This window comes from Raphanus sativus, chromosome 7 (genome assembly GCF_000801105.2).
Source record: "Raphanus sativus cultivar WK10039 chromosome 7, ASM80110v3, whole genome shotgun sequence".
In the NCBI taxonomy this organism is placed as follows: domain Eukaryota; kingdom Viridiplantae; phylum Streptophyta; class Magnoliopsida; order Brassicales; family Brassicaceae; genus Raphanus; species Raphanus sativus.
In genome coordinates this window covers 9,928,234-9,946,949 of record NC_079517.1, presented here as the reverse complement: position 1 = coordinate 9,946,949, position 18,716 = coordinate 9,928,234, and the positions used below count along the sequence as shown (strand labels likewise).

Genomic DNA, 18,716 nt, shown 5'->3' with positions numbered 1-18,716 from the left:
TTGTCGTTTATGTTTGTTTTGGTTTTCTTTAGACGTTTTGTTTTCTGTATTGCAATAAGCTTACAACACCAACATATATGCATGTCGTTGTTTCTGTAACATTGAATATACATGAAGCCTTTTTCACTAATTATATAGAATTCTTGACATGATATCAAATCTACAAACATAAACCACTACATGTTTTGGCTCATCGATTCTAAGATTTCTGTAGTCCGCATACGAGATCTCTTTCTTCTCTTATTATTTGACTTCAATTTTGTCAAACTTTAATTTTCAATGGCGCAAACTCGTGGTGAAACCTCACTTTAGGCAACAGTCAAGGCACACTGATCTCTGCCGTCACTGCATGGCTTTAATTACGACGAGTGGTCCACCAATTTGCGATTGGCATTGAAAGCCCAATTTTTTTGGGTTTGCGTATGAATCTATACCGTAACCCACTAAAAATTTAGAAGAATTCAAAGATTGGACTGCTGACAACGCTCTGGGATGAAATTGACGAATGATGAAAGCATCTCGACTTCCATGACTCACATCGACCATGTTCGTGAGCTTTGGACACATGTCCATAAACGTATTGGTGTAAAAAAAAAACAGAAAACATAGCATTTTGAAGAAACCAAAAATGTTGAAAACAAAAAAAAGTGTCAAGAAACTTATTATGATAGATTTCGTCATACTATATGAAATTTACTTTCCAGTAAACAGAAAATATGTATCGTGAAAAGTGAAAACACACAAAGAACAAACAATCTCTCAAGGCTTGGTCGGCTCATTCGCCTCCTCCTCGGCTGCTTCTTCAGCATCTTCAATCTCGCTCGCTAACTTCACCAAATCTTCCACCAGAATTTTGCCATCTAAAGAGAACAAAAACAAAAAAAAGAGCTTCAATCAAACAATCCGGAAAAAAAAATCAAGTTGAGAAGTTAAGGCAATGGAAAGAGTTGTGACCTTTATCTTTAGAAAGATTCTGAATAAGCTCTTGAATTCCCTCTTTGCCCAATGTGTCCTTTAGGTACATCGCAGCCGATGCAACTTCATCTGGACTTACCTTTCCATCATAGTCTCTGTGTACAAACAAAATTGTTACTTATAAACTCTTGAGAAACAAATCCAGAGGATAATTTTACACAGACCTGTCCAGGAGTCTCCAGCGGTTTCCAATCTTGTTATCGACGTCATCAATTTCCTTTTCCAGTTTCTGGAGCATTGACTCAACCTAAAGATAGAAAAACATATGAAGATAGAGATTTAACAACATTTCCATAGTTTATGACAGATACAAAGAAATAAACTTTGGTTGTTACCCTATCTAACAGTCTAGAAGAAGTTTTATCAGCGATTGCTTTCTGCGCACTTCGGTCACTATCTTCTCGGGCAGCTAAGTAAGCTTTCCTAGCTTCTTCCTCATCATCTGTACCACCTTTCTCTACCATGCTGTTGTATAGATCTACCTGTTACATAATATTAGGAAAATACAAAATTTACTCGGAAGAAAGTAAGATAAAAAAATCAAGAAGGCAAGGCAAATCAGATTTTTTACCTCCTTTTTAACTAGTTTGAGGAACTCTTCACGCTCCATGCTAACAGACTGGGATCCAAACAAGTCAAAAGAAACGATAAGCATTAACGGTGATAGTACTAAATGAAAGGGTGGTAAAAGTCTTCATACAGATGCGGAAGCTAAAACTGCCAATGCACGGCTGAGCTCACAGAGCTGCTCATGTTTCTCAAGAGTTTTCGCTTTCGCTTGTTCATTTGCATCTTTAGCTGTAGAAGCCAGCATCTCATCCAACGCTACATCTTTTTGGCTCGAAGCAGACTCTTTCATCTTTGCCATTTCCTCCTCTTCTTCATCCTCTTCCTCCTACATTCAAATTGAATCCCAAAGTAAGCAAGAAAAAGAGTTTCCTGATAATATCTCAGCAAGTTCACACATGTAAGAAAAAACTTCCTCAATCATGCTTTTACTTTGGTAGGAAAAGAAAAAGGAAGACCTTGATTAATTCTTCTTGCATCTCTAAGTATTCTAACTTCCTCTTCCTTTCTGACACAGAATCTTCTGATGACAGAGCTGTGACCCCAACTGTGTCCAGAACCTCGTCTGGCAGAGAAGAGAGAGTAGCTTGAACAGCCTCTTCCGGCTTGAGTTTCCCAGACATCGAGAAAGATCTGAAAGACAATTGCGTGAATGTCGTTTTTAGTTATGTCGTATAGTATATATGTCTTATGAGTTGCAGGACAAGCTTACCTAGAGAGAATTAAGAGGGATGATGGAACTGAATGGTTGAGGGACAAATCCAGCCAGTCAATTAACTGCAAAAAAAATGATTTGCAGATCAGAAATCACCTGTATCTCTAGTTTAACATCTAAAACAACAGATGTACCAAAAACAAGATCATTCTTGTTGTTCACAAAGAGTATCGTCTGTTTAATACCATTTCCAGAAAATATTGCATGGTGACTAATATTTATAAACGAGCAAATAACCTGCTGTCTCATTTCTTCAACTGAACCTAATTGAAGCATTCCTCTGTATCTGCAAGCTTGGCGAAGTTCAGCTTCTGAAAGAGACTCCACACCCTCAGCTTTGATCAACTTATCATCCTTTTTAATCCTGCGAGGTCCAAGGAATGGCAATGCCCAATGGCAATGAGGAAATAAATTTAGATGCGTAAATATATTGGATCCGGCGTCTTGTAGAGTATATTAAAACCCAGAAGTCTGACGATGCCATCAAAAAAAAGAGAAATTGAAGAGGACTCATTGTCCAACACTTGAGACCAGAAAAGTGGCAGTATAAGCAGTGTGTTGAACTTACTCCTGTAATCTTTTCCGAAGCATGTAACGTAAGTATGCATCCGTTCCGAATGGGCTAATACCCATGTATTTGCACATATTTACCAATCGAGGCCTGCAGTTAAGAAGATTATATATAAACAAAATAAGTCAGGAGAGAAGTAGTTTCGTAATATATACAATTTTGACTAATGCGTAACCTGTTAATGTTATCCAATGTAAGTTCATCATTGAATAGTTTTGCAAAACCCAAAATTTCATCATTTGAAACACCAACTCCTCTTCTGACCTGTACAATTGATTAACGAAGGTATCAGTCCATCTTGAAGAAACAGAAGGAACTCAACTGTACAAGATAAGAAGAAAAGCGAACATTGTTCATGAATCCATCTAGATCTTCTGCTGTCTTTTTTATCTCACCACTGCGCGAGGTTTGGACTTCCTTTGCCATTTCTTTCACAGTATCTTGGAGAAACTTTGCATACTCCATCCTTGCATTCAGCCTTCTTTTTAGTGCCTCCTGAAAAAGAGAAGTTCAAGAGTTTTAGCATCTAACTTGACAAACAGGATAGAGTAACTGTGAGACGACAAAAGATCAAACAAAATCATACTTCCCAGATCAATGTAGCTTAAAATAGTAAAATATAAATAATTTGTGTTTCTTTTAGCATTAAGTAGCCTAAGTAGTCTAAATCAGTTTCAAACAAAACAAATTCCAGTGCTCAGATGTTAGCACGTGTTCAAAAGATTACAATTCTTCATGGGAAAATAGATTAAGGGCTAAACATCTAACATCAAACGTGGGCTATGACTATGTTCCGGATTATTTCAGCCACTTCAAATTTCAAAACAGTTACAGCCCTACGTTAGTGTTCAAACCAGATCTTTTACTACTATGAAGGGGAAAACAAGACAAACCAATCCATGACGAATAAAATCAATATATGGTTTCTGGGCAAGTCTTAAAGATGTAACTGGCAATACTAAATCGTTTTAATGTTGGTAGTCGAGTGTATTGCAAAAGAGAAGGGTATATCAATGGTAGATATATTTTCATAAAAATTCGAAAAGGCATTATCTTGAGAATGAAAGAGCCAAAACATAGTAAAACAATGTGGAAATATAGCTCATAAAGTCTCTCCTGCTTGGTGTCAAATAGTCATGCAAAATCTTCCAGTCGGTAAGGAAAGAATTCTCACGACATATAAAGAACAGAGAAGGTTTTTTAACAATACCTCTTCTTTCATCTTGTCCTGGAAAGTTGACGGAAGCATGTTTGGAAACAGCTTAAGAGCTACCGGTAGCAAGAACTCCATGAAGGGGACAATAATGAAAACTGCAACCGGGACCAATCTAAAAATGTCGGCAGTGGTTCGAGTGAGTTGCTGTCGTTCCCTCCTAGAGAGACCTTTCCCATTAGCAAGTTTAACAAGCAGCCTAACACTAATCCTGACATCGGCCCAGAGCAACTTCGTCCCCAGCCAGTAGTGTTGCAGGGTAGACTTAAATTCATCTTTCCAGTGGCGAAGCTTGTTGGCCCAATCTTCCCTGCAGAACAGATCTTATGTTAATAATAACAATAACAAGAAATTCCATCAAATACAGCTCACAAAAAGCCACAATCCTGACCTGCTCATGGACGCAATAGCTCTCAAAGCAGGACCAATCCCAAGAAGAAACGCCCGCACACGTTGCATAATGGACACATCAGACTTGTGTGAATCTTCCAGTTTCTTCGCTTTAGCTTTAGCTTTAGCCAAACTCAGCCCCTCCACTGCTTCATCACACTCCTCCGGAGAGGCTTCTTTGCTCTGTGAAGTAACCTTCTCTCCCTTCTTATCATCATCACGCCTGTTGGCCGTTGCCACAGAAGACCACAAAGACTGTTGAACCAATCTATACCCAAACGGGTAAGGAAACTCTAACTTCCCAACTCCTCCGTTACTAAAATTAGGAGACTGAAGCAATCGACTTCCTTGCAAACTATCCGATGATGAAGTGAATGACTCTTTGTTCTTGAGAAAAGAAGGCAAACTGGAATCAGGTCTTCCAGAATCCAGTGTATCCTTAATGTTCTCATATCCTTGACGCTCAACGCTTGAAAGGCATTGGATCGTGTTGAAATGTTCACTTAGAGACTGAACGATGTACTTCCTTCTTCGGAGAAGCGCTCTTGAAGCCATAATACTGTTTAAAAGCTCTATACAGTGTGAAACCAGCTACAACATACCATCAAAGCCCAGCTCTAAAAATGTTTATCTGCATAGTGATTGTACACACTACATTTTTAACATTGTACACAGATAATATGATGATTAATCGCAATCACAATACTCTTTAAGCAAAAAATCATTCCAAAGAGCCACAAAAACGAAGAAACGATTCAGATTTTTCACTAAAATAGCATTAGCATATGAGATCTTAATTCGCACTCGATTTTAATTGAGTAAAGCATTTGATGAACGTTAAGTACGAATCCGAAACGTAATAGTTGAGAATGAAACGGAAAGAAGAATTGATTGATTGATTGGGATGAAATTAAGATGATGAGAGAAACTAGAAACTCATCGATGGAGAGAGACGATTGCTTCCGACTTACATCTACAACGGCGACGCAGGAAGAGGAAGGATCGATCAAACGCGAGAAAGAGAGAAACTGGAAGATAGTTCGAGCGTCGAAATGAATCGTCGTCACTCAGGAGAATGATTCAACGTATTTCTGCTGATTTTGACCGTTTTGTTCCGGGTCGGGTCCTATCGGAAATGACAAATACAAATATCTTCTACCCGGCTCCGAATCTCTTCTGGATGTTTTGTGAATATTCTTTTTCTTTTTCCGTTTCGTTTTACTAAAAAAAATAAAGAGAAATTGAGTTCTAGCACCATGAAAAAACTGTAGATGATATGTATATATGGAAAGGTTTTAATTGTAATTAGCTTAGACCTAGATCTCTTATGTACTCTATAAGTATTGTATTCTCTTTACTCTAATAAGATATCAAAGCATCTAAACCTATATGGTATAGAGCTAAGCGATACCTAAAATTTTCTTTTTACACCACTTTTTCACATCTCAAACATGTCTCTCTCTCCAGCCACCTCTGCTGAAACCATTAACGTGTCTGATACGCCACGCCAGTTCTTCTCAACGTGAACATGGCCAACGTGACAAAGCTCACCCCCTCCAACTACATCATGTGGAGCCGCCAAGTGCACGCTCTCCTTGATGGCTATGACCTCGCGGGTCATCTTGACGGATCTACCGTCCTTGCCCCTACCGTAACCACTGATGGTGTTATCAGTGCAAACCCGGCTTATGGGTTATGGAAACGCCAAGATCGCCTCCTTTATAGCGCTCTTCTCGGTGCTATCACCATCTCTGTTCAACCGCTTCTGTTCACTGCCTCCACCGCTGCAGAGATCTGGAACATCCTTGCCTCTACCTACGCCAAGCCAAGTCATGGCCACATCCAACAACTTCGTCAACATATCAAGCACTGGACTAAGGGAGCAAAGCCTATCGATGAATATATGCAAGGTCTTACATCTCGTTTTGATCAACTTGCTCTTCTTGGAAAAGCGATGGATCATGAAGATCAATTTGAAGCAGTCTTCGAAGGTTTGTCTGACACGAGTACAAAACCGTTGTGGATCAGCTTGAGGGCCGTGATATCTCTCCATCTTTGATCGAGGTGCATGAGAAACTCATGAACTATGCGTCTCGCAATTTCCTTTTACCTAATGGTTGAAATATGAGACTAATGTGTCTATAATGTTAATTTATTTTGCATGAGAAAATAAATGTGTTCAATTTTTTATTTCCATTATATTTAATGAGTACTCTCACTATTTTATTTTCCTATGTTTAAATTGATATTCTTGTACATCATGTTGTCTTGTACGGTCTTTGTTAATACTGATGTTGATTCCATGTTGTTATGGACACTCCGTAAAAATCATGTACTAATTAATGTGTATGTATATATGCATTTTCGGTGATATTGGTTAGTGAAGAGATTGTGTAGCCTACTTGTAAATATGTCAAACAATCTACTTATGATTCCTTAGTTGAATAGTTTTTTTTTTTTTCAAAACTTTCCTGCTTCTAAACATTTGGTACGGCTGTTTGGATTGGTGGGCTGCGTTTTTCTCAGTTTTTATGTTAATCATTAGCATGACTTTGGCCCTTCAAATTGTTAGTTCCGTTTTTGTAGAGTGTCGAATTTCTTAGTTTAGAATAATATGCATTGATCCGTGACAAAAAAAAGAATAATATGCATTGCGACAATGATTCGTTTGCCTGAAACTGCTGAGCTTGTTTTATTTATATGTCAGTAGACAGTAGTTACAACCACATGCTGTAAATATATACAAAGAATTATTTACAATGATTACAAAGTATACAAACCCATAATGTTTGTTGATAAACTACATATACTTGCAATATGTGTTTCATTAGATTACTGGGCTTGTCTCTAACTGAACTAAAGCCATGGGCTTGTTGTTTTTTATTTTCCTTTTCAGTATTTAATATGAAGGCCATTTACAAAAAAAAAAACTACATATACTTTATGTACGACCAGTGTGTGATGTTTGATTTTACAAGTCTTGGTCAAGAAAAACCAATAGAGTCTTCAGATACATCCGCTGGGTATAACCAAACCAAGTTGCTTACCGGAAACATTGATGCAAGCAGTCGTTGCTGCTCCACCGTGATAAGTTAGATTAATTGCCTGCATTCGTATCTGAGTGCATGGGAATTGCTCGCTGCAATCCATCTTTATAGCAACTTTTTTGGCCGATGTTCCCATGATTCCACTGTATATTACATCGTTTATTTTGATTCCCGACCCCTGAATATATATATATTTTTATTCACATTAGTCATTTATGTTTTGGAAACAATTCACATATGTTTAGTTCAAAAAAAAAACAATTCACACATGAACATTAAATTAATTCATCATCTGGTTAGGTTCTAAGATATGTAAATAAATACAAAATAACTAAGAGTACCAAATAACCAAACTTCGTTTCCTATTTTCAAAATCGGTATTGAAGAATTTTTAAAATGTGGTGGGTCATTTACCGAATGTATTTTCTTAAATCACAACTTTATCGTTTTCTTTTAAATAGTGTCATGTTTATTTTAATAATATATAAAATACATTGATTATTAACAAAACTGTTACTTATCGCATTTTTTTCTAGTTTTTGCCAATTTTCGCTTTGCATTAAGCAATATAAAAAAAAACAATAAAGGAGAAATGACCTCAGTAGGGCAATAAGAATCGCCAGGACAATAGTTCTGGTCAATGAGGATAGGATTGGAGACGTTGACCATAAGAGCCCCTAAGAACCGAACCCTCTCCACGAATCCTTTGCTAAGACGTGGCCACGACTTTATCCTTAGCCCATTGTCTGTTCGTACGAACACTGCCTTCTTCACTGTCACGTTTACCACGCCATCCTCCTCTAGGCCCTTCGCTAAGCTACCAATGCTGGACAAAATAATATAATCTGAGACCAAGATAACTAGACCAATAATAATTGTAATATATCACACTTTAGGTCTTACTATATTTTATATACCTGATTCCATGTCCAGGACCACATGTAATTCCATCTACCATCAAGTTCTTTGTACCGGGTCCGATCGAGATACAGTCGTCTCCAGTTTTGATAGAAGAATTTCTGACCTCGATGTCAGTCGATTTCTGAATGTGAATTCCATCAGTATTGGGGCTATCACCTGGTGCTATGATACGGGCATCTTCAATCTTTACATTTTTGCAACGGTTGATTACTATGTGGAACAATTGGCTGTTCAATGACAATACTCCTATGATCTTGACGTTGTAAGAGTCCATGAATCTTATTGTCTGCGTTTGATATAAATAATCTAGTTTATGTACGGTCATGAATTTTTTTATTTGTGTTTGCATTTTCTTAATTATGTGTTTGATATTATGATCAGTTTTTCTTCCAGATAACAACATATAGTATGAAAACAAAAACTATTAAACTCAAAATGGTCAATTTAAGAAACCTTAAAGAAAGACACTAATTTGGAATTTAGATTTAACTTTAGGGTTTAGGTAATTTAGTTTTTGGGATTTCATATATTAATTTGAGAAATATAAAATGTAGATTTTAAAGTTTTTATATAAAGATTAATAAAAATACATTTTCATATAATTTATATTGGTTACATAAAAGTAGCATTAAATAAAATAAGTTCAACCAATAAGAAAAAATAATAATATTTGTAGTTGGTCACTAAATTCAAATGACATTAAATTTTGTTTACAATAGTGAATACATCAGTTGATATGAAACAAAATAAAAATCTTTAAACACCATTTAAATTGATACTTAAAGAGTAGTATTTTAATATTTTGGTATATGATATGGCATATATGTTTATTTTGAGATCCTTTCCTTTAAAATGTAAAACAAAAGTTGTGGTAAACGCAAACTCAAAATAAAAACAAAAGAAAAATAGAAAAAACGAAGAAACTCTATTTGTGTTTCGTGTTGAGTTAAATTGTACTTTGCAGAATTACTTAATAAGCTTTTTTTTTTTTTGCAGCTAACACATATGAGAGTACATACCGTTGCACCTGCAGGGCAGTTTTGACCATTGGCTTTGCAACTCCACAAGGTGGACCCCTTAGCATCAAAAGAACCTCCAAGAAGAGTAACATTGTGAACACCAACAAAACTGATCCAATTTTCTTCTTTCCCAAGCAACATATAATCTTCAGGACCAATCAAAGTTCCATCAATCCTTAGGGTTATCTCACGGCTTCTGCAACTTTCTCCTTCAAACCGAAGCACTCGACCAATCAAATACCTTCCTTTTGGCACGTAAATCATGGCCGAGTCTTCCACTTGACACGCTGAGTCCCATGCATCCGAAAAGGCTTTTGTCGAATCTACAACTCCGTCTGGTTTCGCCCCGAAACTCAGAACATTAAGACTTGTTCTTGCGTCAAACTGAGCAAAACGGGACATGACTATTGTTACAAGGATTGTAAAGACGTGAACCAAGCTTATAGACGATGCCATTTGTGTTCTAACGAAGGATAATGTGTTTATTTTTATTGGAATGGAATAGAAGTTTTAAAACGTATTAATTTCCGGTGAAAGATATTTGATGATTCTATAAGTGTGCACATGTGTATATATATATGTTTTAAGGTTTTGGATAAAGAGAAGAAGGGTTCTTTGTGGTTTAAGAATCATAATATGAAGCAGACGGCGCGCGTCGCCATCAATTTCTCTACGGTATTTGAAAAACGAGTTGTTTGGTTTCCAAGTAATTTAGAAGCATCCGTACGTAACGTTCAAAATATATTCTCTTTTATAATAAGTCGAGTAAGTATGAAGTGATACTTCTACTTTAATCACTTTTATAAGATGTTATATTACAACCATGACCGTTGCATAATTTAGTTTTATATCATTCAATATATAAGATTTATAGCCTTCACTAATATTATAGAAAATGATGCATTTATAATTAAAGTTTAATATGTTTTTAACGTGTATACATTTAGGATACACATATTATTAAACAAAGAGAATATAAATTTAATGTAATTCAAGGATAATTTCCATATCATGTTTTTATTTTTTTTCCATTTCCATATCATGTTTAAATTTATTTATTTATTTGGTCAAATTTTTAATTTATCCAAGTTTATGGAGAAAACAGTTATAATGCATGGTCTTTCTTCGTTTTTCGTTCCTTTTTTAAGCCTTACTTTATTGAAAAGGCTTTTGTTGAAAGTTAAGCATCGCATTGCTTATAAAAGAATGTACAAAATTTAATTAATCATATACTGTCATTGAGCCAAAAAGCCTGTTTATCTGAATTTCCATCTCAACTCGGTTTAGATGACTTGCTAGTTTTTTTGACAAAAAGATGACTTGCTCGTTGCTCTGTCTTAAAACACGTTAAATATCATGAAATTTGTTCACACTTCACACTATAAGGATATTATCATCTTTTATAGTAAACTGATAACTGGCATAATTCATTATTATTACAAATATAAATTTCCATAGCTACATAAGTACAAACGTTACCCTTAATTAAACCGTATAAGTTTATAATTTTAATATCTGCTAAAGGTAGATTAGTTCAAATATTTAAAAACTTTTAAATAAAATTATAAATGTTTAAAAACTTTTTTAATAATGTATGTTCCTATTAAAATAATAAAATATATAAATATAATTTGTAAAGTTTATACAAACAAAATTACAAAACATTGTATTGGTTGTTTTTTTCTTTAAAGTGATGAATTTGTATTTAATTAATGTATATGAATGTGAAAGTAAAAGTATCAATTTTATTTTAAATATATAAAAATAGGATAGCTCAAACGTTATTACATTTATGTGGGTTTACTCTATACGGTGGCTCGGTAGGAAATGAGCAAATACACTGACATTTTCGTAAATAAAAATATAAAATGCATCTTATTGCTAGATAATAGCGGATTGCTATGGTCATTTATAGTGTGATACTACTCAATAATATTAATACAAATTCATCACTTTAGTTATCAAAGTATTATTGAGAGAGATACATCAACAATAAAAGTTACATTACAAATCCATTACTCAACAACATATTAGCCTCTAAAACAAAAAACGCAAGAAGCTAATTACTTTCTTTTGTGGTCTTTTCACACAAGTTTCCCCATTAGAATCCATAAAAAGCAAGAGTTGCAAATTGGAGGACGTTGGTTTCATCCCACTGTATGTACATGTACACTTACAAAAGACCCCTCCAAGAGAGAGGTGGCTCCTCTTCAATGGACTGTGCAAGTCCCTTTAACTTCTCAACCACATCAAGCGTATTGCTTAGCTGTTGATAATCCGATCGATGAAGAGCGTTTACTTGTCCTGAGGTTTTGGGTCTATCATCGTAATGTTTCTTTGCCGTGGATGCACACCGAGGGATATGACGCACACGGATTCTATGATTTTTCGTTTGGGTCGAGAACCTTCCGTGCACCACGAGCACCAATATGACTTCCTCATCCCTCGTGTCTTCACACCATGAGTTCTGTGCAACACCGTCCACATACTCTTCTACTGTTGGGAAGTCCTCGAGGCGGACTGAGACCTCGGCTATTTGGTTCGGCTTGATTATCCCCGTTCCTGGTGACACCTGTTCACATAAAAAATAAGTATTTTTAACTGAAAACCGAAAATCCAAAATAAGCTCTCTCGAAATCAAAAGAAGAACTAACCTCCAGCCACTGGGGAAACCCGAAAGAGCCTCTTGCTTGGTGGTCGTGAGCCTGACCGTCTTCCTCGATGATAGACTGACCTTCACAGATTATTTTGAAGAAAGCAATGTGCTTCTCGCTCTTATTCGTGATACGCAGAATCGTCGAGTCGTGATTTTGGAGAATTATATTATTAGTGCTGACAACTGTTTCTGGAACCTTACTCAACTCTCCAAGCATGACCTTGATTTTCTTATTCGTGTTTATGATGTTCCCCAATTCTTGTCTCCTAACTGATTCATCCACCCGGGCAATCTTGACGCTAAATACACAGCGCACGGGCTTGTGGTCACTGTCTGTTACATCCATGCATGCATCATACCTTACAAAAACAAGTGCAAGTCTCAATTCGAGGTTTAATTATGAAGGGTCACTCACATAAAGCATGATTTATTCAAATCTCTATCTCAGGGACTCTCAAGTACCGACAACCTATATGCTTAAGTCCTTCGTTATTAGTAAGCTAAAAATCTGTTATTATCTCAAATGAGGACTGGAACACTTTTCATCATCTGTTAATGATCTAATAAAAACATATGGAAACCTACAGTGATCCTGTATCTAGTATGTTTTCTGTTTTTTTTTAACGTGAACTGACACAGAAACCTACTGAGCGTATCAAAGGAAGCTTACTGTGATACAGAAGACACCACTGGACAATCCAAACTGCAGTCAGCTCCCAAATGACTCTTGTTATCCCGATATAGAATCCTATCGCACCAGGCAGGAATCCGCTTCTTTTCCCCAGAATCATATCCTGCAAAAAACACACAGCTTCAATGTTCAAACACGGTTTCGGAAAATCAGTAGCCGCTCAATTCCCATTGAAAAATCATGTGACCATATGATAGAAGCCAGCAGAAAGTTTGCTATCACATATTTTCAAACTTCCTAAGCAGATGCAAGGCCAACTTTTCAAACTATAGTTTGTAGTGTTCCTCTGTAAGTAACTACTGTACTAAGGAGAAATCCACATTCTCAACTTTTCAAATGACTGACCTGTAGGTTCTAGGCTACCTACCTAGCAGAGAAAAACTTGGATGTTCATAATTCATAATGCAACTTAGGTAAGATTTGGAACGATGAAAGAAAAAAAAAAGAAAGATTTGGAACAGAACCTTGAACTATGATTATACATAGGAAAATTATTAGAAGCAACAAAGAGAAAATCACTGACCTGCTAAACCAGCTTGGTGCCTTTCAAACTTGTATGTTGGAGGAAACCTGATAATTGCTTCACGCATCCCTTGAAAAACATTCCCAGCTTCCATTTCAGCACGTAGCTGGTCTTTTTCTCTTAGCCAGTCAAAGCATCTTTGAGAAATGAAATCCCTTGTTTCATCGTAAGTTATATCGTCCAAGCGGTAGTTAAAATCTCCAAGAAATACGATCATGTCTGCTTCAGATAATTCAGGCCTCGCTTCAAATGTGTTGACAGCCTGTGAAAATATAGCTTTTAGACTTTTGAAGAAAATTACACATAACAGTCTCTGAAAGAGAATGATAGGAAGAAAAAAAACTAAAACAAAGCAAAGGAACTACGTACATTTCCACCACGAGGCACTGAAACACCATATGAAGCACTAGCTGCAATGGAAGATATCAAGAACAAGAGAGACCAATGAATAGGCCAAAATCGATAAGCCAAGAAGGCAACAGAGCAGGAGAGGAATATATTTCGCAGCATACCAGCTCCTGAATTGAGTGAACTAGACTGGCGTGAAAAGGCCATTGTTCGATAAACATGGTCGAAGTCAGCATTTCGCCGGCTGACAGCTTCAAGGTGTGCAGCAAAATGACAATTCACAAAGCACAGTATTCGATCATAAATTCTGAGTCGAACACCTACCGCTCCCTGAAAAGACAAATTTTTTCTGTAATTATGGAGATGAGATGATAAAGAAATTAAAAAGTGGAACCATAAAAGTTAACATCAAAATAATATTTGACATAATCCCCTATTTTTCGTTGATGTTATTCGTCAGCAACTATTGCCAAAAACGCGCCATACCTTATTACCAATCGCTCGTCCAAAACCACAAGGAACCGCAGCAGCGTCAATATCTCCCACGTGAGGCTTAAGGTCATTTCTAACCCTGAAAATGTATAATCCTCTATAAGAATATAAAATTATCAAGTTCATTCAATACTGGCAAGTGCAATGGTAAAACACGCGCCAGAGAAAAAAGTATGCAGCATAGAAATTGGGGGGAAAATCCTCAAGAGTTAACAAAGAAGGATAAGTAACACCGAAATCTTTATTCTCTCTCCTTAGCTTTAGGACTAAATATTTTAAGAAAAACAAATAAAAAACAACCATATCTGAAATAAGATAATTTAAAATGACAAGTTATTCCCATGCTGTTATTTAAGAACTGCTCCCTAAACGAGACTGAAAGAGAACATTTGGCATCTGAGAATTAAACAACCCACGGAGTATGCTTCAACTATAAACATAAATTGTCAAAAAATGAGCAGATATAAGTGAATTAAAAAAGGACTAACCATACACATATGAGCAACCCTGCTAGCTGCCTAGAGCCAACACGAACAAACGATGAACCCTCATCCAAAGTTTTCCCTATCAGATCCATCCACCACTGACCTAGTGGACTACCCTCAAGTCCCACCTGCATTTTCGAGGAAACAGATTTGAGAAATTCAGAAAACCAAAACGAAATTTACAGATAGGCTATTAGCTTGTCGCATAAAAAAACTTAATTCCTTAACCAGAAAGAGAATGAAAAAGATGTGTGTGAGTGGGCGCGCCCGTGTGCTTCTAAAAATATATTTACTAGAAATAACTTAATGCAAAACAAATGTCACGAGGATCACGCAAAATGAAGGCCAATCAACTGAGGCAGTTAACCATTGCATAACTTAAATAGCATTGGTGTTGCATCAGCCAGAAGAATGGCATACACATAACACAATTAAGACATAAATCTTTCCCAGCAATACTAGGTAAACGGCAACTTACTGTTTCTCTTGCTGCGGACATTGCAAGAACTCCTGCTCCCATTTCAACTTCTTGCAGTCCAACAACTACGATCTCAACTCCAGTTGCAGCACAGCCTAACCAAGATATAATTGAGTCGGTTGATGCTCTACCCTCTCCAACATTCCACGTACCAGCTAATATTTTCAGATTCTCGATCCTTGAATACAAAAATTCTTTCCCAGCCAACTCAGCCCGCAATACATTGTCAATCGGCCCTGGAGAAGTAACATTCCATCCTCGGATACCTCCATGATACGCAAGGGTAAATAAATAACCACCACCAATAGCCATTTTTATTACAGGACCACTATGAGCCACCCATCCTCCAAGCAACTTTCCCTCAAGGTCCAATACCTGAACAGTTCCATTGGAATAACCAACCCACAGCCGAGAACAAAACGTAAACATGCAGAGAATACCAGAAGACTGGTATGAGAACTCTTGCAAGCAATTACCATTCCCATCCCATCGCATAACTACACCGTTTGCAGTTCCAGTCCAAATGAGTCCATCAGCAGATATGACAATGGCCTCGGTCCTTTTACTATCATCACAAAACCCCCCTTTCACTGCAGCACGGCGAACAGCATCAGCTGCTCCCATTAGAGCATTACGCGACCGCTGAAAGAATCCAAGAGAAGACTGACTTTTCTCTTTCCTTGAAGCAGTGGCAATCCTCATCTTTGTATCATCATCAGTGCCAAAATCAGGAAACACGGACATGTCATTTCGATTTTCAATCTGCCCATCAATATTGAACACTTTGATCAAATCCCTTGTGCGAGCATCCCTGTCATGCAAATAAATAAAGAGAAGACAAACAAAAATCATAACAGAGTTATACAAGTAAACTTAATGGTTGTGGCTAGCAATTGAAAACCACAGTCAATGGTATACAAAAGTAGACAATGTTTATCAAATGTATTGATTAAAATGCTTTGAAATTTTGGAGACCAGTCAAAATCATAAGGCTAATGCATAAGAAAAGCAGAAAAAACGGGTTTCCGACTTACCACAAAGCAAACGACAGGGGACTAGCACTCCATACTTTTGCCCTAGTGTGATCAGATACCAAGAACGTAACATCTGATGTCAATGTATTAGCATAACCATAGGCCGAACTCTGGCTCCTTGGGTCAATATACGATCTCTCTACTGATAACACAGCCATATGCCTCTGTTCCATTTTTACAGAAAGAGACTTCCCCAGACCTTCCCAGGGCCAAACTTTAAGAGCGCCTCCCTCAGACCCGGACCATATATCTCCTAGACAACCGATAACAAAAGTTGCGAAACATGAGAGAAGGTTAAACACACTAAAAATCGTCTGCAAAGGTTCCATAGTTTATATTCAGAGGTAGAAAAAGAGATTCCAATAGGCAGTAAAAGGCTAACTCAACGAGATCATCTATCCACCCAAGGAAGATCAAGTGCATGAAGTTTCAAGGTCACAAATAGAACCCACCATTTTCCCCCCGAACATTTAGAGTCAAACAACGATAAATGGAAGCAGTAGAGAATCATTACTATATTTACTGTCTAACCATACAAGTAAATTGACAGGAACGTTTTGTAGACTACATAAAATAAAAACTCTAGCCAACTTGTCTACTAGATCTAGTCTCTAGAGGAGCCAAAATATGCGTTAGTCAGCAAAACAAACAGTTGTGACGGACCAGATGCTCTTCTGAGCCAGATGGAGCCAGACCGGATGCCCGTGTTGAGGACCAGACGCTCAACTAGAGGCACCAGATGTCCAAACCCTTGCTTAGTATGATATTATCCGCTTTGGACCTAAGTCCAAGAATTTTTTTTTTGTTGATTACTCCCAAAAGTCTTCTGGTGACAGACATCTACTTCTAGTTGAGCATCTAACCCGCAGCACGGGCATCCGATCTGGCTCTAGAGCACCAGGAAGGCATCTGGTCCGTCACGACTCACAACACAAACAGAATCTAGCTAACAAATAACATCAATTTGGTCCTGAAGCCAAGACTACCACAATAAGAATCTCAATATCAACATCCAGTCTTCCTAACTACTTAATCCATATCTATTGCTAAAACGCCTAAAGACTCACCGTAAGAGGAGATGGCAATGGAGAGAACCGGACCACGATGAGCTTGCCACGATAAAGCTTCTTCAATCACATGATCATCTCTCAGTTTCCAACACCTGATCCTCCCGTCTCTATGCCCACTCCAAACAACTCTACTACCTTCATCTCCAACCATACACACAACACTAGACCCAATCTCCGTCTCCGAAGTCTCCTTATACGGCGCCGTATCCTCCACCTCCGATCCCCTCCCGCTTCCGTACAGTCCCTCGAAGTCCCACACCTTCAGCCCACCGTCCTCGGCCCCGGCCCACAGCTGTCTCTCAGTACTCGTCATCGTCCTCAAGAACCGTCCGATTTGACTCTCCCTCAGAGGATGAGGCCTGACGTCGAGGCTGGGAGGCCGGTTCGGATGGACCGCGGACCTGATCGGGACCTTGAAGATCCCGGTCCCGCCGCACTTCCCGACGAACTCCGGGAGAGAATCTGAGCCGCCGTCGGCGGGGTCGTCGCTCTCCGGTCCGATCGCGTCGAGATTGCCGTCTTGGCTGAGCCGACGGTCGAGGAACTGGATCATGTAGTCGATTCGCTTGTTGCTGTCGTCGAGGGAGGGAGCGGAGGGGTGGGATTCGTCGCCGGAGGAGGAGGAGGAGGAGTAAGAGGAAGGGTTGAAAAACGTGGAGGGAGTAGCCGCGGCGGCGGAGGAGAAGTCGGAGTCGTTGGTTGTGGTGAAGAAGGAGAAGACGTCGTCGTTTTGGGGATCTCCCATGACTTGGAGGTTTTTTTTACTTGAGCAGACTCGAGACAGAGAGATTTAGAGAGATTGAAGTTTTTTTGTTGATTCGGTAAAGCCTCTCAGAGAGAGATATTTTTTGAGAAGCAGGAAATGCTTGAAACGTGTTGCTACGAATCTCCTCTGCTTATTATTCTTTCCCGGCCAGTAAAAAAGAAGAAGTTATGATCACATTGTTACTAGATGAGAATTTCCCTCGATTATATATGGCTACCGTGAATCACATTTTTATTTCTTTTTCTTTTGTACATGCCAAGGCGGCTGAAGTCTTAAATGGATTTTGTAAACTAATGCGTAACTAGATCATGATCCGCGCGTCTGCGCGGATTTATCTTTTGATTCACATATTTTATATACATATTGTATATTATTTAAGATTTATAATATAAAAAGTTAGAATGATCCGGAACCAGAAAAAATCGACCCGGACAAAAAAAAACAAATACCTACTTAGATCCAAATGTTGAGAACTCGAAAAACTCATATCTGAAATGAACATATTTATACGGATCCAGTGAGCTAAATTTCAAACATAATATCTTTTGTTATATTTTTAATTCATTTTTTTGGGTTGGTGAGAGTTACTATTTATTCGGAAGATTTTTGGCTAATTTAATGGTATATATTCGTAGGTTTCTTTTTTTCTGAACAGGAAAAAAAGATTTGGGTCTTGATTAAATTTATCTTATATAACAAATTGCTGCTATAAATATTTTTTATAAAAACTAATTTATAACAGTAATATCATTTTT

At 37.6% G+C, this 18,716-nt stretch overlaps 3 protein-coding genes across 3 annotated transcripts; all 3 read right to left on the bottom strand.

Moving 5' to 3' along the window:
• Positions 1 to 595: 595 nt before the first annotated feature.
• Positions 596 to 5,558, bottom strand: LOC108814432 (uncharacterized). Its single transcript, XM_018587002.2, has 15 exons — positions 5,403 to 5,558; positions 4,433 to 5,062; positions 4,039 to 4,351; positions 3,177 to 3,323; positions 3,004 to 3,092; positions 2,826 to 2,918; positions 2,495 to 2,621; positions 2,255 to 2,319; positions 2,001 to 2,175; positions 1,676 to 1,870; positions 1,547 to 1,594; positions 1,311 to 1,457; positions 1,140 to 1,222; positions 955 to 1,070; positions 596 to 860 (listed from the first exon to the last, which is right to left on the bottom strand). Exons 2-15 carry the CDS (start codon positions 4,984 to 4,986, stop codon positions 760 to 762), a joined length of 2,253 nt encoding a protein of 750 aa, XP_018442504.1. The 5' UTR covers positions 4,987 to 5,062; positions 5,403 to 5,558; the 3' UTR covers positions 596 to 759.
• A 1,879-nt stretch (positions 5,559 to 7,437) lies between these two features.
• On the bottom strand, positions 7,438 to 9,874 carry LOC108816914 (polygalacturonase). Its single transcript, XM_018589472.1, has 4 exons — positions 9,419 to 9,874; positions 8,396 to 8,685; positions 8,076 to 8,304; positions 7,438 to 7,656 (listed from the first exon to the last, which is right to left on the bottom strand). Exons 1-4 carry the CDS (start codon positions 9,872 to 9,874, stop codon positions 7,438 to 7,440), a joined length of 1,194 nt encoding a protein of 397 aa, XP_018444974.1.
• A 1,497-nt stretch (positions 9,875 to 11,371) lies between these two features.
• LOC108817937 (type II inositol polyphosphate 5-phosphatase 15) lies at positions 11,372 to 18,137 on the bottom strand. The gene is made up of 11 exons (XM_018590763.2): positions 17,193 to 18,137; positions 16,126 to 16,378; positions 15,092 to 15,902; positions 14,617 to 14,741; positions 14,123 to 14,207; positions 13,801 to 13,966; positions 13,658 to 13,698; positions 13,289 to 13,550; positions 12,745 to 12,868; positions 12,073 to 12,433; positions 11,372 to 11,990 (listed from the first exon to the last, which is right to left on the bottom strand). Exons 1-11 carry the CDS (start codon positions 17,938 to 17,940, stop codon positions 11,592 to 11,594), a joined length of 3,375 nt encoding a protein of 1,124 aa, XP_018446265.2. The 5' UTR covers positions 17,941 to 18,137; the 3' UTR covers positions 11,372 to 11,591.
• Positions 18,138 to 18,716: the final 579 nt, after the last annotated feature.

Bases quoted from the DNA above. Each gene is read 5' to 3' on its own strand.
- LOC108816914 (XM_018589472.1), bottom strand. From the start codon at position 9,874: ATGGCATCGTCTATAAGCTTGGTTCACGTCTTTACAATCCTTGTAACA. The intron at 8,686-9,418 runs GTATGTACTCTC...TATCAAACGCAG, and splicing joins ACTGCCCTGCAGGTGCAACG to ACAATAAGATTCATGGACTC. The intron at 8,305-8,395 runs GTATATAAAATA...TATTTTGTCCAG, and splicing joins GGTCCTGGACATGGAATCAG to CATTGGTAGCTTAGCGAAGG.
- LOC108814432 (XM_018587002.2), bottom strand. From the start codon at position 4,986: ATGGCTTCAAGAGCGCTTCTCCGAAGAAGGAAGTACATCGTTCAGTCT. The intron at 2,176-2,254 runs GTAAGCTTGTCC...ATTGTCTTTCAG, and splicing joins TCCCTCTTAATTCTCTCTAG to ATCTTTCTCGATGTCTGGGA. The intron at 1,223-1,310 runs GTAACAACCAAA...TTCTATCTTTAG, and splicing joins CTTCTAGACTGTTAGATAGG to GTTGAGTCAATGCTCCAGAA.
- LOC108817937 (XM_018590763.2), bottom strand. From the start codon at position 17,940: ATGGGAGATCCCCAAAACGACGACGTCTTCTCCTTCTTCACCACAACC. The intron at 16,379-17,192 runs GTGAGTCTTTAG...TCGGTTGTCTAG, and splicing joins CATTGCCATCTCCTCTTACG to GAGATATATGGTCCGGGTCT. The intron at 13,551-13,657 runs GTACGTAGTTCC...ATATTTTCACAG, and splicing joins CAGTGCCTCGTGGTGGAAAT to GCTGTCAACACATTTGAAGC.